This window comes from Simochromis diagramma, unplaced genomic scaffold, assembly GCF_900408965.1.
Source record: "Simochromis diagramma unplaced genomic scaffold, fSimDia1.1 OVJJ01000766.1, whole genome shotgun sequence".
NCBI classification, from domain to species: domain Eukaryota; kingdom Metazoa; phylum Chordata; class Actinopteri; order Cichliformes; family Cichlidae; genus Simochromis; species Simochromis diagramma.
Window position 1 is genome coordinate 259924 of NW_024386828.1, and position 15788 is coordinate 275711.

General features: G+C 40.0%; 2 protein-coding genes across 2 annotated transcripts in view; one reads left to right on the plus strand and one right to left on the minus strand.

Moving 5' to 3' along the window:
- Positions 1-2273, minus strand: part of LOC120730817 (butyrophilin-like protein 10) — a 36889-nt gene extending 34616 nt beyond the window's left edge. The window contains exons 1-2 of the mRNA XM_040027344.1: positions 2246-2273; positions 504-591 (exon numbers count right to left, since the gene is read on the minus strand). The gene's annotated coding sequence lies outside the window, so the exon portion shown is untranslated. The remainder of the gene's footprint in view (positions 1-503; positions 592-2245) is intronic.
- Positions 2274-13740: 11467 nt separating this feature from the next.
- Positions 13741-15745, plus strand: LOC120730804 (tripartite motif-containing protein 16-like). Its single transcript, XM_040027297.1, has one exon. It carries the CDS (start codon positions 14084-14086, stop codon positions 15509-15511), a length of 1428 nt encoding a protein of 475 aa, XP_039883231.1. The 5' UTR covers positions 13741-14083; the 3' UTR covers positions 15512-15745.
- Positions 15746-15788: the final 43 nt, after the last annotated feature.

Sequence of the window (15788 nt, forward strand, 5' to 3'; positions counted from 1 at the left end):
TTTAATGGTGGATCATTAAACACTCACCAGGAACATCGATCAGCTCATCCCAAACTAAACACTAATATCCAAATAATTAGGTTACACTTATTTTTCTAAAGAAGCATCGGATACAGTGTTCACTTGTTTAAATGATCATCTTTAACTGAGATTACGTTATGATCTTTTATTTTGAAATTAAGCTGATTCATATCAGTGTAACTTAAGCACATGACTAAAACTGAAAGCTCAGAGTTTCTTTTAAGTCACCTTGATGAGACAAAGTCCTGCTTTAAGTGCAGGTCTCTGCATGATTCCAAGAACAGTTCTTTATAAACATAAATACAGGTTTTCTCACACTTTGTTTCTGAGCTTTTAACAACTGTTAAAGACATTTGTCATCTTGTATGTGCTCATGGTTTGACAAAGAAAAAAAAAGACTGATTTTATTCAGTTTATTCAGTAAGATGTAGAAAGAAATTCCAGATAAAAAGAAAAAAACAAGAAAATAAAACAAGACTTACCACAGATAAAGACCACAGACTCTGACACAGTGATCCAAACTGTCGCTGTCAAAGTGAAATGAGATGCTGGAGCCGAGCAGGAAACGAACTGAAACAAGAATTAACGAGTCACTGCAGGTTTCTGACATTCCTTCATCTATTTATCAGATAAACACTGACCTTGAAGGACACAGCGACAGCTGACCTTGATTGCACCACAACAAACACATTAATGTGTTCTCACTTTCTCAAGCACACTAACATCACTTTAATGTATCATGATTTTTTGTTATGATATATATATATATATATATATATATATATATATATATATTGTTATCTATTTTTGTCATTCTCCAGGTCTGACTTGCCATTTCTGTCTTTCTGTCCTCCTCAAGCTCTCCCTCCGCCATCTGTGTGTGTGCACATTCTGATGTTCTCGTCTTTGTGCAATGTCAGGACTTTGAGTTCAGTTTCTGGTCTGCATGTTCCTGCCTTTGATGATCTTGTCAAGAGCCACTATGTAGGAGAGTATCTAAGTTGCAGTCAGTGCTGGATTGTTGTGATGTCCCTATGATGTACTCTATGTGACGATTACCTACCTGTGTTCTCCTATGCAGCAGAGCTGGAGGGAGCTCAGAAGCTCTTTCGGAGAAGCTGTGGAGCGAGTGCTTTTGTGTGTGGAGCATCGCACTGAGAGCTGGGATTACACTTCTGTGGACGTCATGTTTTTGGAACGATTGTTTTTGCACCGTTTTCACAGTAAATAATTCACTGTCTCTGCTAAAGAAGTCCTGCAATTGAGTCCTGCTTTTCTGCAAAGTGGCAAACCCTTTAGTGCGCTTTTCTGATGCCTTTTTTAAAATACAGTATATTTTAGTATTTCTTACCATTATGCTGTGGTCACGGTTTTGCCAGATTAATGAGCTTAGATTTAATTTATACTGTAAAGTGACCGAAGCCAGATGCACTATACTGACTAAAAGTCATCATTAACATCACATCACTGCATTAGGAATGCACTAGTGTTTGCATAGGTGACATTATTATCATTGCTGTCAGCTCACAGACACATACTCAGTAGCACATGTTCATTATGCAACACTACTTGAATCTCAGTGACTCAATACTTCTAACCAGAGCTCATCAACTGGCACAGCAGTCTCAGTCATGGTGGCCACACTCAGTACCACACAAATCATATTACAAATGAACAATAAGTGTTATAACACTGTAACTCTACACATGAAGGTCAGAGTGAACCATGAGTCTAGTGCCCTCTGCCCTTCAGCACTACAAGATTTTCCTTTGACTAGAAAAAGCTAGCTCTCTGGCTCTGATTGACAAAGTGCAGAACAAACCCGATGACTCTGAAGCTTAAAATCAACCAAACACCTCCAAAAGTAGTTTATACTTTTTTTCCCTAAAGAATCAGCAAATACAATGTTCAGTAAATTAAATTATCATCTTTAACTAAGATTTGATTGGTCAGTAAGGTTAAGTTATGATCTTTCATTTTGAAGTTAACTTAATACTGAAAGTTCAGAGTTTCAAGTCAAGTCTTGCTCCAAAAACAGTTCTTTACAAAAATAGATGCAGCTTTTCTCACGCTTTGCTTCTAAATTTGGTGCTTTCTGGGAACTTTGTGACGACTAACAGAGACATTTGTTTCACCACATTTTTTAGTGCTTTGTTAGAAGGTTCGTGTCTGTTGGGTTCTCTGACACAAAAACAAAAATACAAACAAATAAAAGAAGACTCACCACAGATGAAGATCCCAGACTCTGACACAGTGATCCAAACTGTCACTGTCAAAGTGAAGTTAGACGCTGGAGCTGAGCAGGTAACAAACTGAGACAAGGATTAATGTGTCACTGCAAAAGAGAAATTCTGGTCTGATGAGTTTCTAAAGGTCATTGCTGCACATTTATTGGTTTATCAGTAAACACTGAGCACTACAAACACAGGGACAGCTTCACCTTATTGCATCAGGTCAGGACAGATCATGTGTAAACCAAAGAGGAGCTCAAAATGGTTTCAACAGAAAAACATTAAAACTTAAAAATGAGTGTGCTGTGTAAGGTCAACATTTAGAAAGAGTTAATAGTCATTTAGAAAGTACGGTAACAAGATTTAAAATATCATGTCACATTAGACCTCTGACTTTGCCCTAAGGTCAATAGTTCAACCTGTAAGTCAATGTGATGATAAGTCTCATGTCGCTATGCATTCATTACAGAATAATGATAGAAGAAAAGACAATCACTGATTATGATACACATGTTGTCCAACATGATGGATGTACTGACATACTGTCACAGCCAGGCTCAACCTGAAGAGAAATGAGAGACGGGAAGAGGCTCAAACTCAGAAAACAACAATTTATTTACAGAAACAGAAACATCTGTTTATGAATTAGTCAGCCGTCTGATTCAGCTGAAAGACAAACATCAGCTCTCACACTTAAGATATCTGGTGGTGAGTCGGTCCTCATCAACATCAGCAGCTGACGTTCATTCAGTAAACAGATGTGTCAGAACAGCTGAACATAATCAGCAGCTGTTTTTAAACATGTGAAAAATAAAATCATAATTCTGAAATGATACAGACATCATGAACATCTCTTCAGTATATTATGAACACATGGTTACCATAAAACAATCTACAGCAAAAATATAAATAATCAAAGTGCTGATGTGTGAAGCAGATCTTGGTTTAGGAGATTGCTGCCATCTACTGGCTGATCTGCAGTAATGCTGTTTGATGAGACCTTTTTTTATGTGCTGTCAGTTTCTGCTGCACCACACACAGGAAGTGTTTCATCCATCAGTCGTATCAACATTGGTCTCCTTCAGACTCAGAGAAACTTTTCATTTGTTCTTGATCACATGATGTAAAGTCTTCCTGACACAGAATCAACAAATTTGATAACTTTATAATATAAAGGTAAAAGCTAGGGGGTCCAAAGGAGGTCCAAAAGAACACCCAAGTTACGTACCGTATCAGAGAGGGAGGTAGCAAAGGGCCCAAATATATTGGCTAATTGTCCCCAAGGGATGTGTCTCAAAGACAATAATTTCTGTTTTCTTTTCATTTAGAAAAAGGGAGTTACTCGATAACCAGCCTTTAACCTCCCTCATACAATCGAGAAAGCAGCGTAGTGATCAGCCTATATCAGCCTAAGTAAACAGTCTGCCAACCCAAGTGGCCATGCATGGAATGGGAAGAACAGTCGTTATCAGGGTGTTTTTGTTCGGCTCAGCCTTGACCCCACAGCTGGCGCCGAGGAGGTATCCGCATTATGATGTTGATGTTGTTGATTTTTCTTTTATGCGAGCAGCTCAGGAGAATTTCAAAGCTGTTCTTTAACACTCCGACACTGGTCTCTCAATCTCCCGTTGGAGAAACGCGAGCCTCCCCATGATGGTATCAAACTTCCGTTCCGTGGTGTTGTCATTCTTTTGCACAGAGAGCCGATTCTGAGAACTCACAACTGCAGTGAGCTGTTCTCTGATGTGATCCAACTTTCGCTCAAAGGTGTCATTTTGAGCAGGCCTCTCCTTGATGTAACCCAGTATACGCTCGGAGGTGTTATTTTGAGTCTTCATGGCAGCTGTAAGTGTCTCCAAGGTCTTAACCATGCTGCTTTTGAGCCCGTTCTGAGAAGTCGCGCCTCGTCCCATTGTTTCAATCCCCCTGGCAGCCTTGGGGGGGATGGAACAGCTGGTTCCGCTGTCTTAATTCTCCGATAAGCCAGGGCCAAGCCAGCTCCGATCAGCAAGAACCCTGTTATCATGGTTCCAAATGGTTCCCTTTCTGTCACCCGTCCATCGTGTATCCGGCAAGGAAAGTCCCTCCAGGGCACTCAGGCTCTCCCGAGCCCAGACTTCTCGTTGAGAAAAGGGTGTCAATAGCATTCAGAGACCAGTTGATCAAATCCATAATTCTCTTTTAGGTTTTAGAGAACGACTCTGAGAGACTGTTCCAGGGAAAGTAATGCACACGAGACAGGACAAGGACACAAGAGGCTAAGCAGGGAAGATAAGGGGAAGGAGGAGAGGAAAAAAGTGCGACTGCCTTCGCCGAGAGCCAAAGAGAAGACATCAGCATAAAGATGAAAAGAAATGTTATATTTGTCAAATATAGTCAAATATAGTATCAAAAAAGTACATATTCACATCAAATGTCTACTGAGAACACACTAAAAACGATTTCACAAAGAAAACTGCCTTTTTTTGGAATGAAGCAAATAAAATTTCAAGTAGTGGCATTTTCTTTGTTCTTTTTTCTCATTTATACATAAAAGGGTAGCATGTACAATGAGAACATAGGGCCAAGAACAGACCCCTGGGGCACACCACAACGAAAAGGGGTAACAGAGGAAGAGTAGTTCCCCATTGTAACAGAAAAGAACCTTTCCAAAAGATACGATTTAAACCATTCATAGGCGTTCCCTTTAATGCCTACTAAGTATTCTAGTCTTGTTAGAAGAACGCTGTGGTCCACTACATCAAAGGCTGAAGACAAATCCAGTAGAACCAAGACCACAGCGCGCCCTGAATCCACAATTAAAAGGTCATTAAAAACTCTCAGCAGAGCAGTTTCTGTACTATGATGTGGTTTACTCCCAGACTGAAATCTGTTGCTAATGTGATTAGCATCTAGATAGGCCTGTAATTGCTGAAGAACTACTTTTTCTAAAATTGTTGCTATAAAATGTAATTTAGAGATCGGCCTATAATTTGCAAAGTCTTTGTGGTTAAGGTCTCTTTTCTTAATGACAGGTTGCACAACCGCATGTTTAAAAGCAGTCGGAATGCAACCCGATAGCAATGATGAGTTTATTAGAGATAGAATGCAAGGCCCAATTACATCAAAGCCATTCTTAATAATACGAGATGGAAGAATGTCATGTAAAGAGTTTGAGCTTCTCAGCTGATCTATTATTCCCTTAAGTGTTAAGAGTGAGATAGGTTCAAACTGGTAAAAAGCCGAAGAGCATCCTAAAGTTGGAACTTGGTTAACCACTGGTAAGTGTAGGGCCTTTAATGATGCAATTTTATCTGTGAAATAATTCAAAAATCGCTCAGAAAGAGCTGTGGAGGCCTCCCTCAGCACATCAGAGTGAGGGTTGACCACTGAATTAAAGATTTTAAATAACACTCGAGGATTGTGGCGATTGGCCATAATGATGTCAGATAAGAAGGCTGCTTTAGCCATCTTAACAGATTTTTGATATGCTGTGCGACTTCTACATAGGACGTCAAAGGACAGATGGAGCCAATCTTTCTTCCATGCCCTCTCCGCTCGACGACAGGCACGTCGTAGAGCTCGTGTATGTCACGAGCATTTAACCAAGGTTGATAGGGAGTTCTGGATCATTTCACCTTAACCGGGGCCACAGTGTCCAAAATAGAACATGTACAAAGCATGGTATTAGCAAATTCATCAACCGAATAAAATGTATTCAATCGGCATCAAGGAGGGCGGAATTTATGAAAGCCGCAGAAAAATTAGCCACAGTCCCAGAGTCAATAATGCGCACAAGGCGCTGAGGGCCCTCAAATTTCAGTTCTGCGTTGCTTAGATCGGCATCAAACTTGACCGGCAAATGGTCAGAAATCCCAGCATTGCTGATGTCCCTAATGTCCAGGGCATATGAAAAGACCAAGTCAAGAGTATGATATTGAACGTGAGTAGGTTCATTTACCCACTGGGTGAAATTAAAAGAGTCAATTAAGGCAAGGAAATCCTTAGCCAGCGGGTCTCCCTCACCAGTAATAAGAACACAATCATAATTTTAAAAAAGTGATCCTAAAAGATCAGCAAATTCGTAGATAAAAGCCTTATTATATTTTGGTGGTTGATAGGTGAGAACACAGAGAGTCCGAGGAGAGCCAGATATTTCCAATAACCTCAAAGCTAGAGCACATGGGTGAAGACAATTGCTGCACTCGAATTTTACTTCTAAAAATTGAGGCTTGCCCTCCACCCCTGCCCGAAGATCTGGGGGAGCTACAAAATACACAGTCCGGGGGGATAAGCTCCGAGAAGGAAAAAGACTAACCGGGGCGAATCCAGGTTTCCGTCAAAAACAGGGCATCCAGTCTTGAAGTAAGAACCTTGCTCCTCCATATCTATCCGATCTTCTCCATACATACTCACCCCTTCCTACACTCTGCTCTTCTTCAGCTTCCCTTCTGTCAGTTCCACTTGCTCGCCTGACTACCATGGGACTCAGAGCCTTTAGTTGTTCTGCCCCGAGACTTTGGAATGCACTTCCACTTGCTCTCCGGACCACACACTGTCTCACCACTTTTAAATCACTACTCAAAACCCATCTGTTTAGAATTGCATACACCTGATCCATTTTTAACTTGCTCAGTTTTTATATTTGCTTTTATACTTTTATGACTATTTATGTCTAAATTTTATCTACCATGTTTGCTATATATACATTTTTCTTATGTCTTTTATGGTATTGTTTACGTGTTACTGTAAGGTGACCTTGAGGGTCTGAAAGGCGCCTATAAATAAAATGTATTATTATTATTATTATTATTATTATTATTATTATTATTATTATTATAAAAAGATCATTTACAATGAAGGTCTTGTTCATCAGTGACATAGTATTCAGTAGAGCCATCTGCGAGATGGACGCCGCAGTACTGCCAACAGCGCGTCTCAGACGGCTCAGGTTACTGTGTCTGACACCGCCTCCAGAGGATCTTATCCAGCATCGGACAGCCACTGGTAGGGTCGAGTGGGATGGTTGTCCAACCTAGTGAATCCATCGATGATTAATCAATCTGAAGGTGAGTTGGTCACGGGAAATAGATGGAGATCACAGAACATCCATAATGGAATAAGGGTTAACTGCATTCTGCACTTTAAGATAGGCCCTGAAGTGGACATGAATACCGCTCCATTTTCCTTGTTTCCTCTGTTGTTTCCTATATGGAAAAGAAAAAGGGAGGCAATATGTACAGGGGGGAAAGTCCATTCACGGTGAGGTGGCATCTCCGATATTCCAACGCGGATCCGGCTCAAAATGGTGAGATGGTCGGAGGTTTAACAAAGTTTGCCGATCATAGGTAATTAGTGCAATGGCATCTGGAGAACATATAGATAGAATAATAAAAAATAACAAACAAAGTTCAAAAAAGAAAAAAGCGAAACAGGAGTGAAGATAACGACGGCCAGCGCCGTCTTAGAGTTGTTGTTGTTATTGACTGTGTGCACATCTTCAATGTTCATGCACTAACCCTGGATCAGTATTTAGTCAAACGTGTTGAGTTTGATGAGCAGCTCACAGCTGGAGTTCTGTGTGTTCAGTCTGAAGGTTTCAGGTAAACTTCACATCTTCTTCTTCCTCCTCAACAATTCATCTTTACAGTCTGATCTGGAGCTTCAAGGACCTCTCTGCTCGTGACTCTGTGCTGGTTTCATTAACATTTAGACCTTCTTCTTCCTGCAGTTATTACTGAGTGACAGTAGGGGGCAGCAAATGTGACTGCAGGTGTTAGTTGGTGGTGAAAGTGCTAATTTGTTTGCTCTGTAATAGTTCATCAGACCTGCTTGTTAACTTTATGCTGATACAATTTATTTTTACAAACTAACATTTAGTTAAATGTTGGATCATCAGTTGTGATCAGCGTGATTCTTACCTCTGACAGGTCATAAATGTGAGTGTAGACTGAGAGGATGACAGCTTTTTATAATATTTTGGGCTGTATATTGTGCTGTAGTTATGATAAGATTATAAAGCTGCACATCTTCTCTTAGCAGCAGAAATTTGTCTTCTAACCCTTTCTTTTTTTCCCCCAAGTTCAGTTTCTTAGAAAACAGTTTATTTAAAGATACAGTAAAATGCTAATTCTTTAATTGGCACCATATCTCCATGTTGAATCACTTAACCCAGAGCTTTCATACTGAGTTGTTGTCACAGCTTTGTGGAGTGCACAAATCCAGGCAACAGAGCAGAAGTATTTTATAAAGAGAATAAAAGAGAACATAGCAGAATTATACACAAAAATACAAACAACTGCAGGTGAGAGCAGATCCTGGGAAAAACTTTGGATTGGGAACACAAACCTGACCAAGATGTTGGAGTCTTTGTGAGAGGACAGTTCTCTGATGAGTTGGCATTGAAAAATCTAAAAAAAAAAATCTGGTTTCTCTCATAAAACACAATTAATAACACCGAATCTGTAGCTGTGGTGATTAATTGTATTCTGAATGGCACAAACTGATGAATCTTTATGTCAGTCAGAGTTCTTCTCAAAACTCACTTCGCTATCTACTGGATGAAGGTACACCTATTTGGAGCAGCTACTTCTCCAAGTTGCCCAAGTAGCCTCAAGCAAGCTGAAGGAGAATGAGGTTATGATGAAGAAACCATCAAATTCATATAAACTAACTTCTATATCAATGATGGGCTAGCAAGTTTTGGCATGAAAGACAATATATAGAACAGAATATTCTATATAGAATATAAAATATATTCTGCACTATATTCTACTTATTGTTTTTCTGTATCAGCACTGAAGCATTTGTCATTGGGAAAAAGATTGCAGACTACATTAGAAATATTTCGAAAGGCTGTGTTGATCCCACAGATTGTAAAGCAACCATATCTTTGACTGTAAGAGATATAGTATAAAAGGTATGCAGCTGCAGTTAACTGTTTATTTGTTGCCTATTTTATTTTAAAGGCTGTGATTATACCAACAATGCATTTCTAACATGCCTGAATAGTTAGAAGATGAATATATACGACAGCAGTGTTCAGTCCTTGTACTGATGACTGATGATACACAAAGCCTTGTGATGTCCCAATGATAATGAAGATATACATTTGTTCCATCTTCTCCACACAAAGAGCAGACTGCATATTTTGGTGTTTCAGTTTTACCTGCTGATTTACATCTCTGAGTGCAGTCAGCAGGTAAAACTATATTCTACATTAACCTGCTGGTAGTTAAACTATATTAATATTTCAAGTGATTCGAATGCTTGTACAGCAGTGCTGCACCAACTGGATATCGGCACACAATGTCCAACATGCTTTTACATAGATACACATACTGTGATAGACTGGCTCATACGCAGTGAGAAGCAACGGGAGACAAGATGAGGTCATAACTTAGAAAACAGTTTATTTATGATTTACATAATTTACAAGAACATGTTTTTATTATCAAGTAAGTAAAGTACGATATGCATGGATGAGTAACAGAGTATGTGTGCACACAAACAGGAACCCCCAGTGCCTACATGTCTGACACTGCACACATTTCTAATGTAGGCATGAACTGTGAACTCACACAAGAAAAAAGTACATTTAAAAAAATACATGTATTTCCAAAAATACAAAAACATGTTACATACATGTAATATTATTACATCATATCCCACCATTTAAAATACATATACGCATGCTGTTTGTCAACACGGAGATATAAACACTATTTTAGTGTTTGAGAATAAAATGACAACAATAAATATTTGATTCACTGTAACATAATTAAATGCTTGAAGTTTAACATGTTAAACACATGTCATGTGTTCAGGGCAGCACAATAGTTTCTATGGCTGAGCTGAACCTGTAACTTATTTCCTGATCGATGGTTTCAGGTTTGATCTGAAGTCGTTCTTAATGGACTGTTTTTGTTTTTAAATGTAGAGAAATTAAAGTGACGACCAGAACAATGGGATCATCACATTCACATAACTTACACTGTCTCATCCTGGGAAAGTCAATATTTTATCTTCTGAGTCTCATCATCATGAACTACTTTCAGGTTTTGTCAGTGAACAGATTTGTAACCTGTTTGGATCTTTGTGTTTAATCCTTGATTTCAGGCACTTAATGAAAACAAGCTGGCAAAGAATATCTGTTCAAAATAAATAATTATGAAGGCATCATGAGTGCCTACCTGAAGCAACATTTGCTTTCCATTTGTCGTTCTGCTTCCTTGTTCTTCTCGTTCTGTCTGATTGTCTCACTTGGATCAATAAGAGTTGAGAGATTTTTGAGCTGATCTGATGTTAACGTTTGTGAGTATTAACCTCTTTGCTGCTCCCATTGACAGCGACGACATTAACAAGAAGATAAATTAACCACTTCCACTTTCTTCCAAGCAAACTAAATGTAACCTTCATCACACATATCCTGGTTACAATCAGCAACACACTGATAAAGATCTTTGATTAACTTTTATATGTTTGTTGTGAAAATAAAAGAAATATTAAACAGAGCAATCACAAACTGAAAAATCAGGTTAAGAGCAGCAGTTTAAAATATGGCTTCAATTCAGAAGGCACTTCTGCAACAGGTTAGTAATTTTTTCCCTGTTGCTTTTAACCCCTTTTTTTGCCATCCATTTCAGATAAAGCATTCCAAATTTGGCATAATAATGTTTTTTTTTTTTCTTTTTTCTCTTTTTTGTGTATAATGGCAACATTTTCATTATGTATTGTGACCATGATTTGTGAAAAAAAAGAAATTTAAATAGAAGTTTCAAAAAAAAAGAAAAGAAATGCAGAGGCTTTCAGAACTGGACGATTTATGTGCGTACTTGTCTGTGAAGACACTCTTAATGAAAATAGTGTGTTTTCACCTTTATGTGCATTACACTTGTAGACAAATGCAGAGGATGCAAGTGCACAGCTATCACTTTGTCATTTGGTGTAAAAGTGCTGAGTGCCGTTGTGCGCCGCGCTGTCCAACATCACTGGGCTGTCATGGCAACTGATCAACAATGTGTTTGCCAGCTGACTTGCGCACAGATGGCGCCCAGTTGCTTATGTGCTGTGGAATTTATTATCTTTTTATTAAAGGCTGATCATTAAAGGGGGGGAAAAAAGAGCAGCAGTTTGTAGTTATGTAAAAATGTGATCATGATAACAAAACTAAATTTACATTTAGATTTACAATTCAGAGCAGCAGCACTGAAGGCTAATTATGTAAAACTGAATGTACTCTTCAGACAAATAATTACTGAGAATACAAAATATGACCTAAGACTAATTACATACAGGAGGAAATAATTACGTCATCCTCTGATGAATTTGTAGGTTTGCTCACTTATAATGAAATGAACAGGCTCTCATTTTATGCTAATTTCATTTTAATGGAGAGACAGAAGATCAACCAAATTCAGAATACAGTTACTTTGTTGAAATAAATGGATTACATGGCTGTCTTTTCTTGTTTCATATGTAAGGCTATGCCCTCTCTATTATTGGTAATTCCACGTCGGTGGAAACCCAAACAAAACACGCATTAAGAGGCTCTAATGTCTGTGTCTCAATCTCACGGCTAAAGCTACTTTTCGTCTACGAGCCCGACATAAACCCGACATATTAGCCAAAGGTTCCTTTACTACGGTTTGGAGCCACGGACCTGTTTTATATACGCGCGGAATAGTGTTCTATACGAGATTGCTTCAAAAAGTGCAGCCTTATCTAATGTCCAACCTACTGTTACTCATTTATATTAAGATTTAAAAATCTAGTTGGTATTGGTATGGTGAATAACCTTCAGTAATAGTAATAAATCACACAGCAATAGTACATTCATGTAGATCAGCCCAAAACTAGACGGGAGGAGCTTGTTTATAATCTGAAGGACCACAGTCGCCAAGAACAGAATTTTAACACACTAGGCTGAAATGGACTGAAATTTTGCCGTGTCCACAAGGTCCCCCTGCTCAACAAGGCACATGTCTTAAGTTTGCTAGTAAACATCAGTGATTCAGAGTGGCCAAGGAGCAGCCAAAAGATTTATGAATTTAATAAACGGGTCAAAAGAGCCTCTGTCACCAAACAGAAAACTCTACAGTTTCAAGGTCAACACACTGCGCGTTTTTCTCGCTTCGTAACACATCGCGCTGCTCATCATGACGTACGCGAACTTTCCACTCCACGGAGAAAACAACGACGCTGTAGCACAGAATAAATGAAAAAGATTAATAAAACGAAATAAGGATGTTACCTTTAATCTCACCTGTAAAGTCTTCTGTGTATTAAAAGTGAGTGACCGTATCCATAGGACCTGATGTAACGACATGTGGGGGAGTGTTTATAAGCAAACATCAGAAGTCTTGTTAAAATATTTGTAAATATTTGTAAGTTGCTATCAAAGGTGCTGGCAAACAGGCTGAAGATGGTGATGGATCAAATTTTACATCCAGGGCAAACTTACTGTGTGCCGGGTCGACAATGTGTCCTTTCCACTCCTAGTTAGAAGTGTTTTGGAAGTCTCCAGTTCACTGGGTTATGATACTGGTCTGATTTCTCTGGACCAAGAAAAAGCTTTTGGCTGAGTTGAGCATCGTTACCTCTGGAGTGTGCTAGAAAGGTTTGGTCTCGGCTCTGGTTTAATCGCTAAGATTATGGTTTTGTACGAGGAAATTGAAAGTGTACTGAAAAGAAATGGTCGTTTGTGTAAACCTTTTAAAATAACTAGAGGCATTAGGCTGGGCTGTCCACTGTCGGCTATGTTATGTGCTCTGTCTATCAAACCAGTGTTGCACAATGTGAGGTCATCCATTACTGGGTTGGTTTTATCTGATGTCAATATGTCTTTTAGTTTGTCTGCGTATGCTGATGATATTATTGTATTTGTTAGGAGTCACCAAGATGTGAATAAGTTGGGAATAATTGTTGGGAACTTTTGCAGATTTTTAGCTGCACAGGTGAATTGGGCTACTTCCAGGTGAGCTGAAGTGGCAAAGGGGAGGGTTGAAGTATCTGGGTGTGTACGTGGGAGATGAGGCTACAGAATGTAAGAACTGGGAAGGGGTGGTGGAGAAAGTTGGGGGAAAATTGGAAAAGTGGAGGTGGCTGTTGCCCCAAATGTCATATAGCGGGAGAGTGTTGATTATAAATAACTTGGCCACTTCTGTTTTATGGCATCGATTAGCTTGTATAGAACCCCCTCCTGGTGTGATACATGATCTTCAAGTTTTGTTGGTTTATTTCTTTTGGGACAATCAACACTGGGTACTCCAGGCAGTACTTTTTTTTGCGCAAGAGGAAGGTGGACAAGGATTGGTTCACCTAGAGAGCAGAACTTTGTGTCTTTCTGTGATTTGAGATCATCATCAAAATTTCACATTCATTTCCAGCTGAACATTGAACATTTAAAAAGTGCTCTTTTGTGCGTATAACATATAAAAATTATAAAATAAAAATGTGATGATCTCAAATCACAGAAAGAAAAACACACAAAGTGTGATTTATTTATTTATATAGAAGAAAGTGTTAACAAGCTTAAGTTGAAGTGAGCAGTAAATAAAAGGGTTAAACACACAGTATCGCTCTCAAACTGCTCCTCTTCCTGGAGTGAAGCACAGCCTGATAACCCTCCCTCTTCCTCCTGCTCTTAAACACAGCACCTCCTCTCTGTCCACGTGTTTCCTCGTTCCCTCCCCTTCAGATCTGCAGTTTGCCGATGGGTAACCAACATGTGGTGACATGTAAGAGCTGACAGGCTCCATTCACTGCAGAAACATGTTGTTGAGATCAGAGCTCAGACTAGTTTCAGTTATAAGGAAGAGAAACTCACACAGTCACTGACACTGAGAGGAGAAATGGCGCAGAAAGGAGTTCAGCTGGACCGAGAAACCTTCTCTTGTTCCATCTGTTTGGATCTACTGAAGGATCCGGTGACTACAGCCTGTGGACACAGCTACTGCAGGAACTGTATTAAAAGTTTCTGGGATGAAGAGGACAGGAAGGGAATCCACAGCTGCCCTCAGTGCAGGAAGACTTTCACACCGAGGCCTGTCCTGGAGAAAAACACCATGTTAGCAGCTTTAGTGGAGCAGCTGAAGAAGACTGGACTCCAAGCTGCTCCAGCTGATCACTGCTATGCTGGACCTGAAGATGTGGCCTGTGATGTCTGCACTGGGTTGAAACTGAAAGCCATCAAGTCCTGTTTATCTTGTCCAGCCTCTTACTGTGAGAAACACCTCAGACCTCACTATGATGCAGCTCCATTAAAGAAACACAAGCTGGTGGCCCCCTCCAAGAAGCTCCAGGAGAACATCTGCTCTCGTCATGATGAGGTGATGAAGATTTTCTGTCGTACTGATCAGCAGAGTATCTGTTATCTCTGCTTGATGGATGAACATAAAGGCCATGAAACAGTCCCAGCTGCAGCAGAAAGGACTGAGAAGCAGAAGGAGCTCGAGGTGAGACGACTAAACATCCAGCAGAGAATCCAGGAGCGAGAGAAAGATGTGAAGCTGCTTCAACAGGAGGTGGAGGCCATCAATGGCTCTGCTGATAAAGCAGTGGAGGACATTGAGAAGATGTTCACTGAGCTGATCCGTCTCCTCCAGAAAAGAAGCTCTGATGTGAAGCAGCAGGTCAGATCCCAGCAGGAAACTGAAGTGAGTCGAGTCAAAGAGCTTCAGGAGAAGCTGGAGCAGGAGATCGCTGAGCTGAAGAGGAAAGACGGCGAGCTGGAGCAGCTCTCACACACAGAGGATCACAACCAGTTTCTACACAACTACCCCTCACTGTCAGCACTCAGTGAGTCTACACACTCATCCAGCATCAATATTCGTCCTCTGAGCTACTTTGAGGATGTGACAGCAGCTGTGTCAGAGACCAGAGATAAACTACAGGACATTCTGAGAGAGGAATGGACAAACATCTCACTGACAGTCACTGAAGTGGATGTTTTACTGTCACCAGCAGAGCCAAAGACCAGAGCTGGATTCTTAAAATATTCACATGAAATCACACTGGATCCAAACACAGCAAACAGATATCTGTTATTATCTGAAGGGAACAGGAAAGTAACATTTATGAATCAGCAACAGTCTTATTCTGATCATCCAGACAGATTCACTGATTATTGTCAGGTCCTGAGTAGAGAGAGTCTGACTGGACCTTGTTACTGGGAGGTGGAGTGGAGAGGGGGAGAAGTTTATGTCGCAGTTGCATACAAGAATATCAGGAGAGCAGGGAGCTCTGATGAATGTGGATTTGGGTGGAATGACAAATCTTAGGTCTTAACTTGTAACACAGAAAATTTTCAATTTTGGCACAACAGCCAACCGCCTGGTGCTTCGCTTCGGTGGGCTCACGTCGCGTCACTCCTGTGGTGATTTCTCCTTTCAGTTGTGCGCATTTAGGAGTTTTTTCGTGGGTGTTTCTCATCGAGTTAACGGTGGAGGCTGGAAATGGAGACTGCTAACAGGCGTCTGCTGCTAGGTAGCCTGAGAGTAGTGGAGGGGAGCGGCTAAAAACAGCCTTTTTTTTCTTTCTTGTGAAAAGGGGGAGTAT

Coding starts and splice junctions, on each gene's coding strand:
- LOC120730804 (XM_040027297.1), top strand. CDS start 14,084: ATGGCGCAGAAAGGAGTTCAGCTGGACCGAGAAACCTTCTCTTGTTCC.